Genomic DNA, 25,366 nt, shown 5'->3' with positions numbered 1-25,366 from the left:
GAGGATGGAATCAGAGGAGCAGCGAGAGGCTTTGGGGAGCGATGGAGCAAGCTCTCGTCTTGGCACGCGTCCCACTGTTGTCTTTAAAGGACTTGATTTTATCACATTCCATTTACACCTCAGAAGAAACTGCTGGGGGTCTTGGCGAAGCAAGAGTTTGGTGGTGGCCAGGGGTGACTGCGGGATAAAGGATGGGGTTGAGGGGTGGAGGGGTGGGAGATCCAGTTTCCAAAATCTGAGCACAAACGTGTGCTGTCTGTGAATTGAATGGCTCCTTTCCTCCCCAGGAATCAGTGAACACCAGCGCTAGGAAAGCTCAGGTCCTAGAAGCCTGTACTCGGCCCATTTTATGCACCTCCCCACTTTTGCACACTCCCATTCCAGATCCAATTTGGGGGGCTTAGTCAGACTGGCAGGGAGTCCTCCCTGGCTGCCACACCTTAGGACGCTGGGACTCTTCCCACCAGTCCCAGATCCATGTGGAAAACTGGAGGTTCTGCGTGCTTATGTTTTTGGCTCATTCGTAAAGCCGTGTTCAATCATTCTTAAAATCTTGTTATCAGGAGAGGATATATTAAAAACTTTTCAGGTAATTTCTGGTCCAGAATATTTTGTTAAACAATTTTCTTTGCATTTATATTATGTCGAGACCTTTTGTAAGTTTGCCTTTTTACTAACAGCCACGGGTTTTGTGACCTCCATTTTTTTTGCAGATTTCTAGACATTTATCTTCCCTCCCACCTGAACTGACAACCAACTGTAACTTGATCAACAGTAATTTGAGATCCACTGGCAGATCATATGTTAAATAGGACACTTCCACTTTCTTCACCACAAAATCTTCCCCTCTGGCCATTTGCAAACTGTTACATAACCTACAAGCACATGGATCTGATGATCTTGCTGACTGTTTTGGCATCTTCCTATTGTCACAGTATTTTTAATTAGAAACTATTGCTTATAGACTGGCCTATCAGAACATTTTAAGTGACCATCTTCTGTATCACAGTGAATTGATTTTTGCAGAGAAACTTTTTCTTCATATTAGGTGAACCATTTTTAATCTTTGCATTTAGAAAATGTTTTACCTGGAGTTAATTCCAATCACAAGTCAAAATGGAAGGCAGGCTGTACACATAATGTATTAAAACACATTTTCACAAAATAAAAAAATGTTTTAAAAACCTTGAGTCATTGACACGCTATGTTAGAAACGATAGCCCATTAATAGGATATTAAGAGATTCTCTTTGAATTCCAGTGCTGATTCTTTCCAACTATATGGGGGCAGAAAATGTTCCAGCAAATGTACCAATTGTGTGTGTGTGTATGTGTGTGTGTTTGTATGTTTGTATTGGGCCCTTTAGAATAGAATAATGTATTGCCACTAGAATTCTTTAAAAATTTATATTGAGGCCCTCCTTGGTGGCACAGTGGGTTAAAGCACAGCACTAAGAAGCTAAAGCCACTTCAGCATGAGTTCGACCCCTGTCCCAGAGGTGACCCACACTGCACGACAGACCTCTCCTGACCCGCCCGCTGCTCTCCTCAGCAGTGTGCTTAGTTGATCTGCCTGTTCTGCTCCCCACTCTGTCTCTAGTGAATTCCCTCACTGCCCCTGCACCTCTGGCCTGTACCCCAGTTCTGCATGTATAAATAAATCTTTAAAGAAAATTATATTGAGACTGAGTCACATTCTTTTAAATATCAGTGACAGCAAATCTTCCTTTTTTAGAGTAAATTTAATTTTTTTGTAAATTTAATTTTTTTAAATACCCAAAAATAATTTAAATCAGACCAAGCTTAGCAAACATTGTTTAGCAGGGAAAATTACTAAGAAAGATTATTATTACCAGGGGTGATCCACCTGGCTCAGCAGACCTGGGGCCAGGGATAAAACTCACACTGAAGCGGCTGTGTCTGCCTTGCAGTGCTATGATTTAATCTGCTGCACCACCAGAGAGGGCCCATAATTATTCTTAAACCTTTCAAAATTGGTACAAAGAGAACACTAAAAAATATGAACTTCCATGAGAAATTCAATGCCAAAATTCCCTTAACAAAATACTAGTGAATTAAATTCAATGAAGTAAGTTATCTTTAATGTCATTAGGTAAATTTTATCTTAGAAATGCCAGAATATTTTAATAATATGGAGATAATTAATGTAATAAGTCATACATTTAGGACTAATAAGAATAAACAAAACCTTAACATCTTAAATGATAAGCCTTAGTAACTATTCCATAAACAACTGATTTTAAAAGTTCAGTGAATATTAATAAGGTTAATAAAAATAAGTAAATATTATAAGGGTTTTAAAAATAATAATGACAATGTTAAGACAGCCAACTTGTAAGGAAGAAAAGAAATTGTAATTCTTCAACCCCCTATCTCCACTCTTCATTCTTCCCAAAATAACCTTTAAAAGTTTCTGACATAGCCTTCCACAAATTTTCCATGCATATAAGATCATATGGATATCTGTTTTGAAAAAAAATAAATGGAATCATCTGTATATATTGTTTTACACTTGCCTTTCTTCATTGTATTGTTGTTGTTGTTGTTTTCAAATAGCTTGAACATTGTTCCACATCAGCCCATAGATCTACCACAATTTTTAATACGAATGAATCATATTTTTTTCACACAGCTATTGGCGACCATTTAGGATATTTTCTAGCTTTCAGCAATTATATACAATTACAGTGAATATCCTTGAATATCTTCTTGGGGGGAACTTTTATACTTTTAGGAGTAATAGCATCAAAATTGTTAGAATCATATTTTGATAGATAATTGAAGTTGAATTTGATATTTCCCAATTAACATCCAAAAAGTCTCAATTAACTTATGATCAGCTACTAACATGTGCAAAATTGACAGTTATTGAAACTGAAACACACGAGAGCTCATTTTACTAGTCCAGATACTTTTGTGTATATTTTTACATTTCCATACTAACTATGTCAATAAACACATTCTCATTAAAATAAAATATATAGAGACACACTATTACCACTATTTCTTAAAATTATGCTGAAGTAATTTTGTAATAAGAAATAGGAATAAGAGGCAAAAATATTGAAAAGCAGAAGAAAATAGCTTTACTTGAAGATGATATGCTTACCTAGAAATCTCAGAGAACTGATTAAAAATCTATTATAAAATAACTATTAAAATTAATAATTTTCTCAGTGGTCCAACACTAACTTGGGAAGTGTATACTTTTTAATATTTATTTAGTTTAATGTTTGTTTATTATAATTGTATATAAATTTAAGGACTAGGTTATAGGCCACAGGTGCAGGGGGATGAGTGGGGGAAAGGATTCACTGGGGAGCAGAAGAGGCGGAGTGATTGAAACACAGTGCTCAGGGGAGCAGTGGGTGAGACAGGAGAGGTCTGCTATGCCATGGGGTTCGCTATGGTCAGGAATCAAACTCATGCTGCAGTGGCTGCAGATAGCTCCATAGTGCTGCATTTTAAGCCCTTGCAGCACCAGGGAGGGTTCAGAAATATATACTTTTAAAGATTTTGCTCACATAAATTAATATTGCCAGGAAGTGGATCTACACACAACAACAATTTAAAAAGGGGAAGGGACATAAAAAGGGGATGGGACATAAAAAGCAGAAACATTGAATAGTTTAAGAAATTTGTTATGCTCCTAAATAAATTTATCTATTTCTTTATTTGCAATTTTCACCAGAATTCAAGTGGAATTTAATTTTGAAGTTGAAGAAGAGTAGTTTCTCTAAGAGTAAGAATAGAAGATTTTCTATACCAGATGACTTTACCTACTCTAAAGCCATAGTAATTATAATGATTTTAAACTACAACTTAAATATTGACTAATCTAAAATCGATTAATATTTTAGAATAGATAGTCATAAAAGAAACTGCTATATACCAATAAATGAAGTATTACCAATGAGAAGGACACAGATTATTGAATAATTGGTACTAGGAAAACTGGCCAATCATTTGAGAGGAAAAAATATAGCAGATTACATATTCACATTATACAATGTGCTGACATATACCCCTCATGGATTAAAGAGGAAAATGTGAAAAATAAAACAATACAAGAACTAAAAGAAAATACAAGTGAATATTTAAGTGATACTTGGATGGAAAACAGCTAAGCATAAACCACTAAAAGAAATTACACAGACAAATCTACACAAGCATTTAGAATACTTGTGCCAGATAATTGCATGTTTTACAAATTATCAGTATTAAAAGATTGACTGTAGGAAAATTGACTCTTTAGGCAAAAATATTTTGGTAAATAAATTTTCAACTAAATCCTCTCTCAAAAGTACATTACATCTAAAAAAAATCCCTCTTAACTTCCCTTTCCTCCTCCAATCACATATTCCTTTCTATAATTCTTGATCATCACGATCAAGTGACCTGTAGAAATGAAACAGGTTTCTAGTATCTGATCTAAAAATAGTTGTTTTTTTTTTAAATGCAGGAATTATTCGGACTAAAATATCTGTTAATGCCGGGGTGGGGGGGTGGAGGGTGGAATAAAAGCCACTCTTAATCCCCACTTACAACATTGCTCTTTTTTTTCTTTTTCATTGCTGGTGCTGGCATGAATGAAATATAGGATGACTCACCCAGTGAGAATTTGGATGCTGGTGAAAATTATATAGAAAATCCAGGTGACTGAAGGAAAAAGAGACCAGGGAGTTTTTAAGAAAATAAATGCAATCAGAAATGAAAAAGCATAAGAACAAACATAGACAGCTTGAACTCTAATATTTAAAGCCCGGTCAAGGCCAGTGCCATATGACACAAGGATGGTAAAAGAGCACAGGGTGAAGCGTTTCTCAGCTGACTGTTAAATAGATGTAACTCACTGACGGGCGTGCCCATGTGGGATTTTAATTACTTAGACATCTGTTTAGTGAAGTGTACTACTAAACAGGGATCAAATACAGAGATCAAATTACGTGGAGAGGAGAGGGAAGATGACATTCATGACTCAGAAAGGAGAGCTATCGGCCAGGGGAAAATCAATCCCGGCTTTACCTCTCACCAACAGAGAAGCAATTATTTCAGACGTGGGGCTGGTTAGCATCCTAGGTCGTGAATTTAATTAAATAACTCTCAAGTGGCAGAAAACAGAACAAACTACTGTGTTTAACTGTCAGTAAAATGTGCTGCAAATAAATGGTCTAAATGCCTCCCCTTTTCTACCCTGCTCCCACATAGGTTTGGAGTAATTTTCTTAAAAATTCACGACTCTCTTCCCTTTCCTAAGCTGCCTTTCCTGCCCACTGGCATCCCTTGCATTCATCTAAGTCAAGGACTTGGACCAGAGGCAGAATTTTCACTCCTTGTTCTCACACTGAGATACTTGGGAAGATGGAGAAAGGGACAAAGTCCCATCGGGGGACCAGGATGGTGCCTGGAACTCACATTTGTTTTTTCATTCAGTAATTATTGATCCTCTGAGTGCTGGGAAACTCTGCTATGTTTTACGCTAGATACGAAGATGAGTGGTTCTTGTCCTCATGGAGCTTGATGACAGACCTCCAGCCCTTGTCTGAGCAAATCTAAGAACTTCTAAGTTTTCACATGAATACTGTTTTTTTTGTTGTTGTTGTTTATTTGTTTAACTGCCTCTCACCTGCCATACCTGCAGAGAAAACCAAGGATTTCTCTTGAAATAATAAGAAGTTGTCTTATTATTAAAGAGGTTAAAATTTTCACCCTATAGAGTCCTCATGAGGCCGCATAAGATGACAATTGAAGTGCCTTCCCAATTAACCAGCGCCCACTTAGTCTTTCGATGATCTGGGGGTTATGTTGTTTGCTGGGTGTGGAAATTTTTTAAAAGGCTGATGTTTTCTTCACTATCAGAATCAAATGGATATAAATGCAAGTTCAGTTTTAAAAATTGTAGTTACTTCCCCCAACCTCAGGTGGTAGCACACTTTGGAAAGCATTTATCAGCTAAGCTGCCAGAGGAAAGTCAGGAATTTCTAATTAGTCAAGGTTGCTAAGGCCATGGGGAGGCTGACTAGAGTAGTATGTGCAGTGTCGGGAACTTCCAAGCGTCCAGCTTCTCTTAGGCCATAAGCCCAAAAGTTTATATGTGAGAAAATATAATGTTCTGGTTTGGTTTGGATCCAGTTTGAACTAGTTGCTAAGTGTTCTTAAATTTGTGTGGTGGTGGTTTAATTTAGAGTGTTAATTTTCAGATTCAGCAAGTTACTAAGACTTGTTATGGCTGTGGGTTGAGGGTTTAATTTCTATGTTATGACTTAGGAGTGGTTCAGCATGGGGTAGGACTCGTGGCCTCTGGCTTCAGGTAGTTCTCTGTCGGATCCAGTGTCAGGGAAATAAGCATTCTTAAATCTTCGGGTGGAGGGCCTGGCTGGGATTCTGTGGGTAGAGAAGGGAAGTTCCTATCCTGAATATGTAACTACCCCAGAATAGCTGAATTACTCTCTCCAGGGTAGAAGAGGCCCGGTACCATCAGCTTACCTCCAAGTAGTTGGTTGGTGTGTTGCCAGCAAGCACAGGCCAGGTTCTCTGTGGATTTGGGCAGATGAATCAGCGAGAGTCCTGGACCCTTCTGTGCCTTTGTCAGGCTTCAAAGTGCCTTCTACAGCAATTGTGGGGCAAACCCACAGGCTGGCAAGGCAGGGAGGCGGGGGCATTGGGGCCAGGGATCAGGCCTCAGCAAATCTTACCTCTTTGGGCTCTCTCTTGCGTTCTCTTTGTCTTCCTCTCAGCCTTTCAGCCATAGCGGTCTCTGGCTGAGTGACTCCACCCTTAGCTCCTCAGCCTCAGGTGTGCACACTTACGCATGCACACAACCTACTCCAGGGATCCACTTGCCCAAGTGCCTTCTACATTCAAGGCTGCAGCTGATAGCCACAGAGGTATCATTTTCTACAGTTCGTCTCCATGAGGGATGGTGTTTTATTGAGAGAAGGGTTGGTCTTCTGACTGATCGGCTGGAGCAGTAGCTTGACCAGCCTTGGTGAATGGAAGTTCATGTTACTGGGTCCATTCCCAGTCACCCACCCCTTCCACAACCACGAGGTCTCCATTCATGTGCCCAATGTGCCAGTACCCCAGCAGCCAGCGAGAGAGGTTGGCTGAACCCACAACCGAGTCATGAACGTTGATAAGCGCCTTTTTGGCAGAGGATAGTTGGATGTACATTAACATGAGAGACAAATATTCTGCACACTTTGTATCCACACCTTACCCATGATATGCTCATAGTTTTCCTTCCACGCCCTGACCAAACTGCACCTGTTTACCACTGTCCATGAGCTTGTTTATATTCTTACCTGGAGCTGTTCTTTCCACACAAAGTAGACTAGGTTTTATCTCCCCACTGGGAGGACTTCCCCTCACTGACCTCCTTCAGGACCACCACAAGTAGATTGTAGTATAGAATGCCTATTTTTGGCTTTCATCCTTATGCTGAGACAGCCCATCTTTGAATGGTTGGCTCACACAGCCATAGTTGTGATCGGATATAGTAGTGACACTGTGGTTGTGAATAACAGTGCAAAAGTAGTAGATGCTATGAGACTCTTCGCCATCACCTGGCACAACTTGTGTCCTTTGACCCTGCTCATCCCCAATTCTGTATCTGTCACATTTTATGTTGTATTGCTGCCCACACAACTCATGACTTGCTGGACTGGACGAGCCCAGCCAGGATGGTGTGTCTAGCCACAAGCTTCATGATGTCCCATGGTCAATGCTTCACCTCCATCAAGGACCACTAGTCTCCAAGAAGTTCTTTTCTAATGGTGCCTTGTAGTTTACTACCAATGATAGCAGCTTGTTCCTGAGTCTGAGGAGTCTGTGCTGTAGCTCTCACAGAGGTGATCACTCATAACCACCTGGCAACTTTTCCAACCCTGGATTGATCCCTCAAGTACCACAGGGCTAATGAGTTCTATGATAGGGCTTTTGTTCTGGTGCCTTGACCTGCTGCAGGGCTCGGCCACTGGGTAAAAGGGTTCGAACAGTGTTCTGAATGATTGGGAAATAACCACTGAATACATCACTGTGGTGCCTCAGGCTCCAGCTTCAGTCTTAAGTGAATGGGTTCCAGATCTGAAAATTGGACTCAGGTAGGGAAACTCGAAGTGAGCACCAGCACATGGAAGGGGAGTGGTTCACATTGTGGACATCATGATTTGCATATTCATCAAGGGGATTTTCCAGCAGGTGCAGTAAAGTGTCTTGCTCTACTAAAATCATACTATTGCAATAATTTCTACTAGCTGGAAGTAAAGTGACTTCAGGACCATGTGCCTCTTTCCAGTTACACAGAGGTCTACAGGCTAGAGGCGGCACTGCTCACTGTGTGCCGGGTCTTGCACTCACTCACCCTTGTTTAATCATTAGGATTTAATGAAATGAGTTGAGTGCTACTAATAACTTGTCAGAGGCAGCTAGTTTGTAGTAGTTTGGAGATGCTACTGCAGGTCCCTAGCTCTAGAGCCTTGCTCTTCTGCACTAACCGTTGCTCTTAATGAACGTCCAGCCCTAGAGGCAGAGAGAGCGCCCAGCTGCCCTGCTGCTCAGTCTAGCCTGCTGCAAGCTCCACTGTGTGTTGAACATGTGCTGGTGTCACTGGTAACTGAAGGGAACAAGGTCATTCACTGGGCTGTGTAAAACAGGTCACAGTTGAGTTAGGGGGGATAAAATGGGGGAATGATGAAATTTAAGCTCTATAATCTATAGATATTTAAACTATACAATCTATAGAAATTCAAAAAAAGAGAACTTTGTATCCATTATATAGTTCTCAGAGTTGGATGTCTTTATATACAAAGATACTTGGAATAAACATTTGCCATCAGTAATGTACATTTTACTTTAGTATAAATTTTAATAGTAGTGCATTACCATAATTTTTAAAAAAGATTTATTTATTTATGCACACAGAACTGGGGTACAGGCCAGAGGTGCGGGGGCAGTGAGAGGATTCACTCAAGACAGAATGGGGAGCAGAACAGGCAGATCAACGAAGTACACTGCTGAGGGGAGCAGCGGGCGGGTCAGGAGAGGTCTGCTGCCAGGGCGGGGATCAAACTCATGCTGAAGTGGCTTTAGCTTCTTAGTGTTGTGCTCTAACCTGCTGCACCACCAGGGAGGGCCCACATTACCATAAATTTTATATATAAAGAAAATTAGAGGCATAATATAACATAAATGGCATAGTATAATATCCTTTATTCAGTTTTGCAAAACTGAGAAGCCACAAGTAACAGTTTAAACTTTCTATGGTAATACTAGTTAATTATTAATAAAAGGAGACCATTTATAAATATTTTATGTTGATTCCTAATTTACCACTAAGGATATCTTTTCCCTAATCCTACTGAAATAATAATTCTGAACAAAAAAAGCAAGACTCTATCTTCCATGAAATAAACTGTTTTAACTTTTGGTTTTTTATTATAAAACAGCAATTAAACTTATTTTTTAGATTCTTTTTTCTGACTGTACAAAGTTTCAGAGAGGTATTTAGAACTATGTTAACTTGTTGAGGACAATTATTTACTAGGTGATGATAGTTTGCAGTAGTTTTTACTGTTTTCTACATCCTTATATATGTCTAAATTTTAAAACTTATTGAATTTTTACAACTACAGTTAAACTCACCATTCTTTAAAGCAGGATCATTGAATATGTCTAAGAATCAAATTTTAAAAATCCAATGTCTCTTAACCAACTGGAAAAATATAGTAATGATATTTGATCTTACAGTTGATCTCGTAAGCTCTGAAAGAGAATAGCTACCAATATTTTCTAGACAGTGAATTCTCTAACAAAATAAGCCAAAATAAGTATACAGAAGCCTCAACTTTTGCCAGCACCTAACTTAATTAAAGAATTGGCAACTTGGAAACACAACAGACAAATCATTCATTCTTTCAAGGTTAGTTTGTAAGCTTAACATCTTAGATTAGAAATAGCCTCACCCAGGAACTTAAGGTCAGGGTTTATGTTCAGTAGTACCTCAAATCAAACCTGAAACAAGTCTCTAATCCTTCCTTTAAAGAGGTGGTTTGAAAATAAAAGGTCAGGAAAACAATTTAACCTCCTATAAAAAATAAGGTGGTCATTTGTTTTTATGTATCAAAATTAAATATGCCTATTTTGTGTTCAGTGTCTTGTGCCTGTTTTACTCCCTATGTCTGGGGTAATTTTGTTCATATTGGAAAACTCCATGAGGTCAGGGATTGTTGCATTTTTAAATCATAAACCACCTAATTTAAACCCCATTCATCTAAGCGCATAGGCCTGACTGCCCAATAGTTAGCCAAGACATGTCACCTGTCAGAATGTCCATACATCACACATTAGTTTACCAGAATGGAACAGTTTACAAAAATAGTTAGATGCATCATTGCAGATTATTTCCTTAAATCCCTTCTGAGTAAGTTGAGTAAGACTCTTTTAACAGTTAGACCCAGAAACCAGATTTTCAACATCTCTTTTCCCAAATTACCAATTTACATTTCCATAATCGGTTAATTTAATCATACTAATCAGGTTCATCCAATGAGACTCAACCAATTCTATTCTTGAAGTTCTAAAAATAGCTTATAAAACTGAGATATTCTAATAGTAGTTGACTTTTAAATAAGCTGCAGGGGTTAGGGGCCACTCTGCCCAAGGAATTAGAATTGATGGACTTCCAACAGTGAAAATATTAAAAAAAAATATACCATAAAGGAGAAATACTACTTCTGCTCTAAGATAGAAAGGTTTTTTTGTGTGTCTTTAAAAAATTGTCATGGAAATATAGCCTCCTTTTGCATAAACTGAAATACTTATGAGCAAGTTATAGCACCCATGCAAGCACTATTAAATATTTTATCACTTGTTTTAGTGTAATTTGTTTGATAAATATGAAATTATGTGTATGACTGGAAAACTTTAATATAAAATGGTCAACTGTGGGAAACTGATCATATCCATAATATCTAAGGAGGGTTTTATTCCAGATGGACTCATTTCTGCTTTAACAAAATGGTCCTTGTGAAAAAATATGAAAATATTTTTTTTATTTTCTCAAATTGTTGAAAGGTGGTCCATAAGACAAATGGGCAGGCTGCAGGAAAGAAAGCTGAAAATTTCAAAATAAAAATTATATTTTCTTATCCAAAGAGTCAAAGCAGTTGCTCTAAGGGAACAAAATAAAGCCAATGAAGTTTAAAAAATTCAAACCATAACTCTCTCAGACTAATAGAAGGCAAAAAAAAAAGGACAATCTTGTGTATGATGAAGATTAAAATGTGCAACAAAGTGGAGGTCTCCTCCCTGGTGGTGCAGGGATTAGCCTAAATGCTGTCAAGCTACCACCAGCCACTGCAGCATGAGTTCGATCCCCACCAGCCAGGGGGCTGACCCCCATAGCACAGCAGACCTCTCCTGTCCCACCCGCTGTTCCCCTCAACAGTGTATCTCAATTGTTCTGCCTGTTCTGCTCCCCACTCTGTCTCTGGTGAATCTTCTCACCCCCACCACCCCACCCATACCTCTGTTCCACACCCCAGTTCTTGTATGCATAAATAAAAGTTTTTTTTTAAAAAAAAGATGCAACAAGGTGATACACTGTTAGGAAATGACGCCAGAGCTAAATCCAGAAAATGCCAAACAAAGGATACTGAAAACTGACCAGATTGGAAATATTGTGGCCTATGGGCTCCTCTGGTTATGACTCACCTTAGCCTTAGGCCTGCAGGGGAGTGATGGTAAAGATTGCTCCTTTAGATCAAAAGATACCATTTGCCACCTACCCAAGACTCTCAAGTCTAATTACATTTCCCAAAGTCAAAACCACACTAGACTGGACAAAAAGGACAATTCTAATGTTTTTATTCAAAAATTTATTAAAACTTCTCCTTACCCCTTTTCAGCTCCCTAGATGACAATGCATACTAAATCTGACCCTCATGGTTCATTTCAAATTATAACTTGAATTTCAGAAAATGTGGCTTCTGAAACTTGGGAAAGTGAAGTTAGACAAGGGAATACTAAGGACCCATTTACATTCCTGTTTCTGTGTTTGTGAGTAAAACTAGACTAAGAAAACTTTAAATAAAAAAGGAAAGCATGGCTGTAGTAGTATAATGCTTAGTATTTACTTCTACCTTTGTCAACCCATAAAAAGTAGGGAACAGTTTAGGTAGGATGAGAAAAGACTTTAGAAAACTTGAGAGGAGTTTCCAAAGTCCCTAGGGAAAACAGTCTGATTATACATAGATTCTTTGTGTTGGGTTAATGCATTTATGTAAGCAGCATCAAAGCCTCTCAAGTGCTCTGCATTTCTGACATTAGTTTCCTCTACCATCTGTTTCCCTTTTATATCCTACTGTGGGATTTGCAAGACCAGTTTTCCCTGCCTATGTCTATGAGTACCTAGCCTAAATAACTGATAAGAATTTTTGAACACCATTTTTTATTTATACCTAGCTGGAATGTTATATGTTTCTTTGTGAGTACTTTAATGTAGTAATTACAGATGCCTTAAACCCTTACAGATACTTTAATGTCTTTTTAAGATCTACCTCTTGAGCAAATTCTGCACAAATGATCAAGAATAGTTCTTTAATAAAGTCAAGCTACTATTTTTTAAGAATTAGACAGTTAGAAAATATTAAAAGGCATTTCACATTGAATAAATTTAGAATGTACTTAGTTCATATATTTAGAAAGAGATTTAACAACTGTTATTCATAAATACTCTGCTGAGAATTCAAGTTGAAAAGCATAGTTTCATTTAGTTAGTAAGTGGTTGATAGCTGTCTACTCTCTGCAGAAGTGTATCTGAATATCCAGGGGAGTAGTACCTATAAAAGAAAATTTTCTGTCAGATTTTAGTGAAATGATTCAGCACAGTATACACAAAAGATTCACTATAATACATTTACCTGAAATCATACAGGTAATAGGAAGAGTAACAAGCTTCACTGTAAAGCAAAAGCTAAAAGAATTTAACACCAAGCCACACATTAAAGAAATTTTGAAGATGCTATTATAAAGCAATATTACAATTATTATAGAGGCAACTGACATGTGAGTCACTTGACATGAGAGAAAAAAGGGAGAGAGTAACAATATGACCCAATAGCACAAGTCAGAAACCAGCTATCCCATTTACACAAATAACCCATCATCAAACTAAAATAGGAGTAACATAAAAAACAAGGTAGATCAAAAAATATATAAAAAGACAATACAACCCACCCCAAATAAAAATATAACAAAATGGCAATGAGCATTTATGTCTTAATAATCACATTAAATGTGAATGGCCTGAATTCACCAGTCAGACTGTATAGAATGGCATCTTTATGCTATCTATGGTAACTTATTTTCATCACAACATTTTTTCCCACATGTGGGCTTTAGGCAGAAAAATAATACACAAGGATTATTTTTAAAAAGTCAGAATCTATAAGCCCATTTAAGTCAGGTTCCCAGTAACAAATGTTAATGAAATTGGAGCTCTGCATTTTGGGTACTCCTTAGTAAAATATGGGCTAAATTAGTACAGAAATGTCTCAAATGACATTCTAGCCTGATTTGGAAAAGAATGTGTCAATTAGAACATTATTTCATTTGAGAAAAAAGAAATCAAGATAGAAGTAAAGGTTATCACTGGTCTCATGTAGTATTAAAAAGTCCACATTTAGGCACAATGCATATAAAACCTAGACTTGAAAATAGAAAAATACATTATCATTTTTGAACTTCTCAAGATCTATTTTTCTCACCTTACTATTTCTTCTGGGTAACAATTGTTAATACTATTGATGTATTCCTGAAGGAGAGATCCAGGTTCTGCTTTTATCTCTTGAACTTTTTTAAGTCCGCCACTTATTACAAAGAGTCTCCGAGCTTTGCTATCATGTGGCAGCACCTTGAAAGGAGAAACACTTTAAAACGTCAGCTTTCCTTTTTCAAGTTAGATTCCCATTACTGAAAAGTAGTAATACTGCTGAGGAAATGTAAATGTAAAAGAGAATTTATTTCCAATATACTTATAGTATAATGAGTCTAAATTTGCTGATGATTGGAAATAAAGTGCAGTTTTTTAGAAACGACTACCTTTTTATATTATGGAGATAAAATAAAGGCTGAACATGAGCAAAGGAGATCCCTCAGTACGTATGTAGAATGTAAAGCTGAGTCCTCCCTTATGTACACCCATTCAAGCTCTCACTACTACATAAAAATTAAAGGCAAGCTCCTTATCAAGGCACATAGAACTCTGCAAATACAACTTCTAAATGCTTCTCTAGTTTCCTTTCCCACCAATTCCTAGTCTAAATTTTATTTCAATGACCTTAAAGTGTGCATGCTGGGATATTTCTTGCCTTTATCCATGCATTTTCCACTTCCTAGAATGACCTCTCACCCTTCACACCCTAATTTGTTTGGCTAACCCTTTTTCATCTTTTAAGACTCAGCTCAGATATCACCTCTGGTAAGACTTCTCTGGGGGACACCCCTGGGCTCTTATCCCAGCATAAGTTAGACACTTTTCTTCTTTCCTAGCATTTTGTTAAAACCCTATTGGTGCAGTATTTTAATGATCAGAGTTATATGTCTGATCAATGACACAAGTGTCATTGAGGGCAGTGAACTACTCATTAATTCATCTTTCTATTGCCTTTTTTTACTTTTGCTTTTCTTTCCCATCATCTAGTGGTCTGGTTAGCTCAGATTAAGAAAACACAAAATTCTGCCTAAGGCAAATATTCCTGAACATACCTACGTAGAATATGATATGAGGTACTGACTTTAATTCATCCTGATTGTCTAACTTCCACAAATCCACTTTTTCATTTTTATTTACTTCAGTAAGTCACTCTGAACTCTAAATACAGGTTAGTGTAGCAAGTTTGGTAAAACTAGAATCCTCTTAGCTAATTAGCTTATCTGGTGAGTTTATTACTTAGCACATAAAAGCACACAAAAGTGAAGATTCAGATTAATTTCCCCTTTGCCATAATTTAGTCATTTGGGGGGTTTCTGGGGGTTAGTTGCTTGGTTTCTTTCTTCAAGGGACATTGCTTTTCTGACTCCTACATTTCATATAACTAAGAGGAAAAAATAGTTCATTTTCATAGAAGGAAGAAGACAGGATGTAGGTATTTGATTCAAAGAATTGTATCCTGACATGGCTTCAGCAATGTAAACTCTAATAGCTATTGTGTTTGAATACCAACCAAGCCACTGAGACCATGAAAGGTGTTTAGAAAACCAATGACTCTTAATCTGTCTTTCAGATGAGTAACTAAAACTAGACCTACTTAACTGACATAATGCTATACAGTTGGTTTGTTTGCTTTTTTGCATACATATGGTATACAAACAGAAGTAAACCCCATCATATAGCATTGTAACTATTCAAATAAGTTGACCCTCATTTATTTTTTTTACCTTTTAAAAATCAGCCTTAAATACTTCAACAATTTATTTCTTAAAAACAACTTTAAAAGGTTTTGTGAGTTGCTTAAGGGATGGGGGGAATGTTTAAGTGTCTAATATGTATCTAACATTTAAATAACATCTCATTTAATCTTGGCAATGACCCTATGAAATAATACTTTTATAATCACCACTTTATGTGTAATTATACTAAGATTAAGAAAAATTAAGACCATTAAACAGGGCTTCCCTAGTTGTTAACCCCTTTACCAGGGGTTAAAGACATAGTGCTATCAAGCTATCAGCCGCCACTGTGGCATGAGTTCAATGACCTGCATGAGTTAAATCCCTGGCAGGGAGGAGACCTAGATGGCACAGCAGACCTCCCGAGCCTGTCTCACCAGCTGCTCCCCTCAGCAATGTTTTTCAGTGGATCCACCTGTTCTGCTCCCCACTGTCTCTGGTGAAGCCTCTCACCGCCCCTGAGCCTCTGACCTGGACCCCAGTTCTGTATGCACAAAAATAAATAAATCTTTAAAAAAAAGAATGTAGGCCCAGGCAATAAGGGATACAACTTAGACCCCATTTTCTTGCATCAGATCTGCTGAGGATAACTTAATCACTTCCTGATAGCTTAGCTCATCCTGGCCATTCATGGCTATTCTCTTTCAGTCTTTACTATCAGTAGCTGGCTGTTCCCACCCACAGCAGCTTCATTTTTACCTTACTGCTTCTACTATCAAAGATCTACAATAATATGGCAGTTTTATTTGCTAAAACTGCTCATATAAATTACCTGTATATGTCAACATACTACTTACTCCTTAAGAACACTGAAAAAAACAGTACAGAGGAAGTAAGGAAAGTATGAGGAAGAAAAAGTGTGATTCATTTATGTATGGATTTTATTAACATGTAAGTTTTATCAACTAGGTTATTGTCAACACAATCAGTAAAATTTAGGAAGTTGACAGAAAAAACAAGTAAATAATTCATTTCACTTTCTTACCCCACTTTCAAGCTAAGAGAACATTTGTTACCTTACTGAACTGTCCAACCACATGTTTCAGAATATTGGGAGGCGCATCATACAGAAATGGCTCAAGTGCTGGTAAATAGGTGCACTTCTGTAGGATATTCTTTATGGCCTTTTTACTCTAGTGAAAGTACAAAGAAAAACATATACCAATGGCAAGTAATCAGTGAAAGCATCACATAAGTAATCAATGAAAGTGTCACAAAAATTCATATCTCATGTTCTTAAAATCGATTTGCTAATCTAATCTGAAGTTTTCATTTTAAAAAATATTTGTCGGCCCTCCATGGTGGCACAATGGGTTGGGGTGCAGCACTGCAAGCGAGTTGCAGCCGCTTCAGTGAGGGTTCTATCCCTGGCCCCGGAGGTGATGCACATGGCACGGCAGATCTCTACTGTCTCTCCCACAGCTCCCCTCAGCAGTGTACTTCGTCGATCTGCCTGCTCTGCACCCTGCTTTGTCTCTGGTTAATCCTCTCTTCGCCCCTGCACCTCTGGCCTGTACCCCAGTTCTAAATGCATAAATAAATAAATCTTTTTAAAAAATAAAGATATTTGTCAGTCAGGCTATGTTCTCCAGAAGGTTTCATGGTTATTAAGTATGCAGTTAGAAAAAGTCTTGTGTGCATAAGTCATAAGTAGAAATTGCCTCATTCACAGACAGAAGCAAAACAGAGAAGATTTATTCAACTGTAAAGTAAATTCAACAAAAAGACATATGTCACCTGCAAGCAAAAAGCACAGGTACCTTCCCCATTGTCCCCCCACACTCTTGTGTATTTCATGGTGACACCATGTGGTGCGTCTGCTACAAGTATGGCTGGCGAAGGCTCCTGATGCATATCACTGTAACCAGGCTGAGGCCGTGGCTGTTTGTTATTTGTTCCTTTGTATTAAAGCCTGCCCTCTGCACTTTGGAAAGCTTCACAATTGGGTTTGTCTATAATTGCTTCCCTCTAGAATTCCATATCTGCTTGTTTCGTGGTTTTATCCTCTATTGCATCCTTATTGCCTTTCGTCTAATTACTTACTCTCTCTGCTTTACTCTGCCTAGTCTTCTGAGATCCTGCTTTTGAATTAGCAGTGTTCCTGGAATGTCAAGGCACATTCTGATTTCTACATAATGAAGTCTACAATTGATAAATGATTTGAGCAAAAACTGTTATTACATTGATGTTATCAGTAAAGGATTTCTTGGATTTATGGTTTCCCAGAGACCCAGGCTATCCAGTTTTACCTCTTATCTCTTGACACATTAATCCTCAAACATTGTTTTATAAACTAATTAGAAAAATAAAGGAATTTAAGAAATGCAGTCCAATTTCTCCCCTATAGTAGTATAAATTAGAATAAAACTCTTGATTCTCCAAACACCTAGTTATACTTTTGTGAACTATCCTAGGATCATGGTGATCTTAGCAGGCCATCAATTTAACTTAACTTCTGTGGGTGACACAGTCTACTAACAGCATAGCAGAGGTCACAGCCACTATACCAGGCGACCAGCTTACTCAAATTCTGACAGTTCCAAGTTGGTGATGTACTATCAAGTTATTAATCAAGAACTCTAGAAAGGACTCTAATTACAACAGAAACTCACTGAATTTACTATTGCTTGTCAGGAAATAAACTCAATTTACAACTCTACACTTTTAGAATATATGTCATGATTAATAATTAGCTATGTTACTCAGAATGAATTATTAGCATAGCAGTTAATTACTTATCTGGATTTAAGAATTATTAACAACTTTATTGAGATATAATTTACATTCCACGAATTCACTCATTATAAGTGCCCAATTCAATGAATATTAAGTAAATTTACAAAAATTGTGTAATCAGCATGACAGTGTAATTTTAGAACGTTTCATCATTCCAAGAGGAAACTTTATAGTCAATCCCTGTTTCCTCTCTCCATTTACCCCACCAGCCCCAAGCAACCGCTCTTCTACTTTCTTGTTTTCAAATGGATTCCATTATTTATAATCAAGTTTGAAATATGGGTGGAGCTCAAATTAAATGTTTTATGAAAGTCAGTTCTCTCCTTAGATAATATTTCACTAATGGTGATTACAACTTGGCACAAACATGCCCTGATTTTCCTGGTTTGTCTCAATCAGAATGTCCAGAATCTGGATATCTGAGAGGCTCTGGTTTGGGGGTGCTTCTACAGTCCATGGCTCTGTTTTTTGCCCCAACCTGATGATCACCTCAGGTTTGGCAATGCAATGTCACCATAACAAGGCTGCTCTAGGTCTCTAGCCTCATGTCCCGGTATAAGTCCACTGAGCATCACCTAGGTCCTGCCACTCTTCCCAGGAGAAGTCCTCCATCACATCCTCAAATGTCACCCTCTCCTGAGGTTAACTCACTATCTGTTTTTGCCAAAAATGCATATTAGGAAGGAGAGCTGGGAGAGAAGGCAAATGGAATGGTCATGAAAGGACTGCTGTGACTTGTTTCTCCTGCCCAAAGCTCTTTACACATTTTACCTCTCAGCTCAGTTCATGTCTCCTTCTGAAAGTAAACTTCCAGCATTCCAATCTTAGGCAGCTTCTGGAAGAGGCAGTATTCCCTTCCCCCCACCCCCAAATCTTGTTCAGTTTGGGCAGAAGCATCGCTATTTGCTTGGCCACGCAAAGCTAAGATCTCCTCGGTGTAATTCTTCTGCCTCTGCTTGAAGTACTACCCAGAAGGCACAGGCCACAGGGTATGCCCATAGGTAGCATTACACTTCATAGGGTGGCACACCTGTTCATGTCCACACTGAGCTTGGGAGCAAGAGTGGGAGAAGGGAAGTTCCCCTAAGGACTTGATGTCACTAAAAATTTGACTTTTCTCAACAATTCATAAAAATATAATCCTACAATATGTGAACATTTCACTAAATCTTTCATTGTGATATCTTATTTCCTTGAGATCTAGAGTTGCCATGCATTGTACTGTTTTTCTACCTATTTTGCTACTTTAAGTTCACTTATTTAAAATATTTGTAGCAATAACTTAGAAGCACTGACAACAAAATAAATGTAGGAAACTTCGGTGCCTTACTTACATCAATGGACAGATCAATCAGATAGAAAATTAACAAGGAAACAATAACCTAAAAGGAGAATTAAGTCACCTGGAATTAACAGATATTTAAGGGCACTTCACAGCCCCTCCCTCCCCAGAAAATTTGAGTATACAGTCTTCTCAGTGCTCAAAATATTCTTGAGGATAAACCTATGTTGGGTCACAGAGAAGTGTCAATAAATTTATGAAGATTTATGAAGTATATTCTCTGATCACATTGTATCACTAGTAATCAACCACATAAAAAAGTGAAAAAACCTCAAATAGGTGGAGTCTAAAGACACAAAGCTGCACGATTTTTTGGATCAATGAGAAAAATCAAAGGAAAATTGAAAAAATGTTTTGAAACAAGTGAAAATTAAAAACATAGATAATGGAACCTATGACACAGCAAAAGCAATACTTCTAGTATATGTAAATAATGTATATGTATAATGATACAAGCCTAAATCTAAAAGGAAAAAAAATTCTCAAATAAATAATTGTGCTTTACTCTTAAGGAGCTAGACAAAGAAGAATAAAAGAGAAAAATCGACTAAAAGGAAGGAAATATTAAAAATCACATTAAAAATAAAATAGAAATTTTAAAAGACATTACAAAAGATCAAGGAAACCAAAAGCTGGTCCTGTGTAAAGGTAAACAAAGTTGAAAAACCTCTGGTCAGGCTAACTAACAAAAATTGGTTCAAATTAAAGACGTGTCTGTACAACCTAAAATACCACTTATATGTGGAATATAGAGAATCCAAAGTGTCAGATAAAGCCAAATCAATTTGAAAAAAAAAAAAAAAAAAACTAGAAACCTGATTATGTGAAGAAGGCCTCAGGAGTAAAAGGGGAGAGAAAACAAAGGGGAGCATAGTGGACTGTGTGTGTTGGTGGTGAGTGAGGAGAGATCCTATGACTCTAAATCATATTCAGTATTGTGAAACAATGCTACCACGGTAGTAAGTACACTTACATGTATGCGTAACTGATTTTAGAGACACCGATAACACATTGTCACGGAAGCGCTATCTCAATTCTGAATTTATATTCCTTAACTCACTAGTGCCATAGTGTCTATACTAAATGTTAAGTCACTTAAATTATGTATGTTAAATAATGACCAAAATGTAAGAAATCTTCATGAAACAGTTGAGAAGTGAAACACTTACCTTTATTTGAAGATCCTCAGAACTTTCTCTTGACATGTACAAAGAGAGCAGAACCGGCAGCGTATTAGCAACGGCGACAGCGCGCGCGTGCTCCGGGGTGTGTCTGCCCACTTGCCCTAAGGCCCAGGCCGCAGCAGCCTTAATATGATTTTCCGGTTCTTCCGTCAAGCACACTGACAACTGGGGCACCCCCTGCAGCAGTGGGCAAAGATGAGGCGTTGTGAGTGTAGAGCAGGATTAAAGATTAAAGTCTTCTGTGTCTCTCAAACATGAGAGTTTCTAATTTTGACCTTGATCGTCTTTTTCCTAAGCAGCACATCACAGGAACTGTGATTTTTTTTCAAGGCAAGAAAATGACTAGCACTAATTTACCTTAATTACATGTAACACTCCAACTAAACAAAGCTTATATTTGCTTGTGTTTACTCACTAACTAGAGAGGAATTTAACAAAACAACAGATGCCACAGACTAGGCTATAGGCCCTAGATTCTATTGAGACAAATTCAAAATGCTTAGGATGTTAAAGCTTTTTATTTCTCTTTGATAAAAGTTAATTTAGAATCCCTGAAAATCGCCTTTTCTCCAAGTATAATAGACCTGAGAACAAAATAACTGCTGTAGATCCAAAAGAAAGTGAGTGATTTGGGCAAAATCTTAAGTAGAAAAAAAAAAATTCAAGATTGTGTCAGAAGAGGGGCCCCTTCCTTTGGCCCCCAAAGGATCATCTACTGTACCCAGACAGTTCCATAGGCTGAGGCTATCCTAGAGCAGCTGTTGTACATTAGAGATTAGAGACTAGGCAGATTGTGCAAGAAGCGCCGTGGGGGAGAGTCTCTCTCTTGAGAAGAAGAGGTGGGTGGAATCGATGTTTGGAGCTGCATATAGAGGTGGGAGGCAGATAGGCCAGAGGCCCTGGAAAGGAGAGAATTGAACAATTGTACACACACACCCTTCACTGAGAGAGAAGGTGTACAGACGAGCTGGGTGTTCCCAGGAGACCAGGTCCTCAGCGAACAAAGGAGAGTATGTTGAGCCTTTCCCCTTCTCTTTGGGCCTGGTACAGACCTTGTTAGTCTCACTGAGAACGTGCAGAGATTCGAGTCTGGAAACCAGATAGCACGACTGTTGGTGGTACCACAAATACAAGTCTGCCCACATCTGCATTCATTCACAACTGGGGCTTGAACAATCCAAACCCCTCCCCACTGATACAAAAGCTGTCAGTACTAGTCTCAGACCTACAGAAGCCAGAGAAAGCCAAACAACCAAAATTAAAAAAAAAAAAATACAGCTCACATGCTGGAAAGGTATAAATAGTGCACACCTCTAAAATCTCAATCAGCAAAATTGTACAGATTTAAAAAAAAATACAAACATATGCATGACAATTTGATAACTCAACGGAATATGATAATACAAGAGAACAAGTCTCTAGAATCCAAGAACAAAATTATGGAAGATTTTCTCTTCCTATCAGCTAGAGTTCAAAATGGCCATCATAATTAAATTTGGAAAAAAAGGAAGGAAATACAGAAAACCAGGCAAAATGATAAGGTAAAATTCTGAAGAGTAAATCAAGGAGAAAACAAACAAAAAAACATTAAAAGTGAATATGAAAAAAAAACAATAAACAGAAAATAAGGGAGTTGTGGGGTTTAAAAGGTCAATAGAGCAGATAAAAAATATTCTACATGGGCCCTCCCTGGAAGGGCAAGGGGTTAGGACACAGCACTGCAAGCTGGCCCCAGCTGCTGCAGTGTGAGTTCAATCCCCACCCCGAGGTGATCCACAAGGCGCACAGACCTCTCCTGACCTACCCACTACTCCCCTGCACAGTATACTTCATCACTCTGCTCCCCACTCTGTCTCTGGTGAAGCCTCTCACCGCCCCTGCATCTCTGGCTTGTATCTCAGTACTGTATGAATAAATAAATACATCTTTAAAAAATATTCTACAGAAAGCTATAGAAAATTATATCACTGTAAGACAGAATAAATGACCTTGAAGATAACAAAGCACAAAGGACCCAGGTGGATGAAGAAATGCAAAGGGGAAAAAATGAAGAAACGCTCCACTAACTATCCAACACCAGTAAGAAGACAACATATTAAGTAATGGGTATCCAAGAAAAGAGAAGGAGAGAGGAAAGGAAACAGAAAGCTTATTCGAAAAAGTAATAAGGGAAAATTTTCCAAACCAGGGGGAAGAAACTAAATATACAGTTCCATGAAGCTAAAAGAGCACTTGATAATCTAAAGATAATGGGACTTAAACCAAGATACTTAGCTATAAAACTATAAAGTGTTAAGACTATTACAGAATATTCAGGGTTACTAGGGGAAGAAAAAACAGATAGCCTATAAAAGTATTACCATAGGCTCACATGGCTGGGAATCCCTAGTCTCTCTTTACTTCTATTTCTCTGAGTAAACTCTATGTGCTAGGGGAGAATGAACTAACATATTCAAAATATGTAAAGACAAAAGTTGCCAATCAATATATCCTGCAAGACTCTTCCTCATATATGAGAGAGAAATAGAGGTCATCTCAAATAAACAGAAGCTATGGAGTTTGCCATCACTAGAACTCCCAAGAAGAGATAGAAGAGAAGGAGCTCTCCTATCTAATTTAAAGGAAATAAAATTCATCACAAAAACTGAGCAAGGAAACAACAGAACCAGAAAACTAGAGATAAAATGGTAGTAACAAACCTTCAATACTAAAGATCACGTTATATGTAAATGAACTGAACTCACCAACCTAAAGGAACAGAGGAGCTGATTGCTCAGAAAACAAAACACAAATTACTACTTTAAAAGGAAATCTATCTGAGCTCCAGAGAGAAACACAGTTAAAATAAATGGGTGGTGGCCCTACCTGGTGGCACAGCGGGTTAAAGCACAGCACTGAGAAGCTAAAGCCACTTCCGTATGAGTTCGATCCCCGCCTGCCCAGGAGGAGACCACATGGCGCGGCAGACCTCTCCTGACCCGCCCGCTGCTCCCCTCAGCAGTGTACTTGGTAGATCTGCCTGTTCTGCTCCCCGCTCTGTCTCTGGTGAAGCCTCTTGCCGCCCCTGCACCTCTGGCCTGTACCCCAGTTCTGTATGCATAAATAAATCTTTAAAATAAATAAATAAAGAATAAATGGGTGGAAAACAATCCTACTAGCAAATCATATATTTAAAAAAAAAAATTAAGACAGGAACAGCCATAGTTACATTTGATAAACTAGACCTCCAGGCCCTCCCTGCAGGTACAGCGGGTTAAAGCACAGCACTGAGAAGCTAAAGCCACTTCCGTATGAGTTCGATCCCCGCCTGCCCCGGAGGCGACCACATGGTGTGGCAGACCTCTCCTGATCCACCCGCTGCACCCCTCAGCAGTGTACTATGTCAGTCTACCTGTTCTGCTCCCCACTCTGTCTCTGGTGAATCCTCTCACCACCCCTGCACCTCTGGCCTGTATCCCAGTTCTGTATGTGCAAATAAATAAATCTTTTAAAAAAAATAGACTTCCACTTATACTGGTGGTAACAAGAAGAGATGTAACAGTTAAGGTTAAGGGAGCAACCGCGACAAAGCAGGGGAGGCTCCTAGTGGTTTTGGGTAAGAAATATATAGGAAACAGGAGCAACTGCTGCTTCTGTCATCATGCTTCCTGTGTGTGAGCTTTCTGACTCCCCACAGAGGAACCTGGAGTCAAAGGTTGTGCTACTGTCCCTAGAGTGGCCCTTCAGAAAGCGGCCCCACTTCTCGGTCACCACAGCCTCGGGTAGTAGAAGAGCAGGACAAAAAGAGAGTGAAGAAAATAAAGATCTGAGACCCCTCTTTTATTCTGGGGACTATGTAGGTTTAACATACAACAGCATGCTTCCATGCTGACAAGAAAGCTCCTGTTGAGAGGGTTGCCAGAGGTACTGTAAGCACACAGCCTACCAAGCATTCTTCAGGAGATCAGTATTTACCCATTCAACAAATATTTTTGAGCACTAGCAATAGACCTGGGCTCTACTATAGGGTGGATTAATACAAATTGCAAATTAAAATAGAGCCAAAAACACACATCACAGATACAAAGTGTTACTATCTGATGTGTGCTCGGAATTGCTTGCATCTAAGAATAATTAGTTCATCAAAGCCAAAGGAAAATTGAAAAAAGTGGTGTTCTGGTGGCACAGTGGCACTACTTTAAAAGGAAATCTACCTGAGCTCCAGAGAGAAACACAGTTAAAATAAATGGGTGGTGGCCCTACCTGGTGGCGCAGCGGGTTAAAGCACAGCACTGTGAAGCTGGCCAACTTCATTGCAAGTTTGATCTCACCCTGGAGGTGACCCACACAATTCGTCCACTGCTCCCCTCAACAGTATATTTCGTGCGTCTCCCTGTTCTGCTCCCCACTCTGTCTCTGGTGAATCCTCTCACCACTTCTGGCCTGTATCCCAGTTCTGTATGCATAAATAAATCTTTGGGAAAAAATTTTAAAAAGTGATGTTCTGGGCCCTCCCTGGTGTCACAGCGGGTTAAAGCACAGCACTGAGAAGCTAAAGCCACTTCCGCATGAGTTCGATCCCCGCCTGCCACGGAGGTGACCACATGGCGTGGCAGACCTCTCCTGACCCGCCCGCTGCTCCCCTCAGCAGTGTA

At 38.6% G+C, this 25,366-nt stretch overlaps 1 protein-coding gene across 1 annotated transcript in view; it reads right to left on the bottom strand.

The window, feature by feature from the left end:
* Positions 1 to 12,764: 12,764 nt before the first annotated feature.
* The window catches only part of SPAG6 (sperm associated antigen 6), a 46,676-nt gene continuing 34,074 nt past the window's right edge, over positions 12,765 to 25,366 (bottom strand). Inside the window, exons 7-10 of the mRNA XM_004691112.2 lie at positions 20,718 to 20,909; positions 16,487 to 16,603; positions 13,787 to 13,932; positions 12,765 to 12,859 (exon numbers count right to left, since the gene is read on the bottom strand). Of these exons, the coding sequence (XP_004691169.1) occupies positions 12,790 to 12,859; positions 13,787 to 13,932; positions 16,487 to 16,603; positions 20,718 to 20,909 (525 nt within the window). The 3' untranslated portion in view covers positions 12,765 to 12,789. The remainder of the gene's footprint in view (positions 12,860 to 13,786; positions 13,933 to 16,486; positions 16,604 to 20,717; positions 20,910 to 25,366) is intronic.

Source organism: Condylura cristata, unplaced genomic scaffold, assembly GCF_000260355.1.
Source record: "Condylura cristata isolate star-nosed mole 26May11 unplaced genomic scaffold, ConCri1.0 scaffold00030, whole genome shotgun sequence".
Taxonomy (NCBI): domain Eukaryota; kingdom Metazoa; phylum Chordata; class Mammalia; order Eulipotyphla; family Talpidae; genus Condylura; species Condylura cristata.
This window is presented reverse-complemented; position numbering and strand designations above follow the sequence as displayed.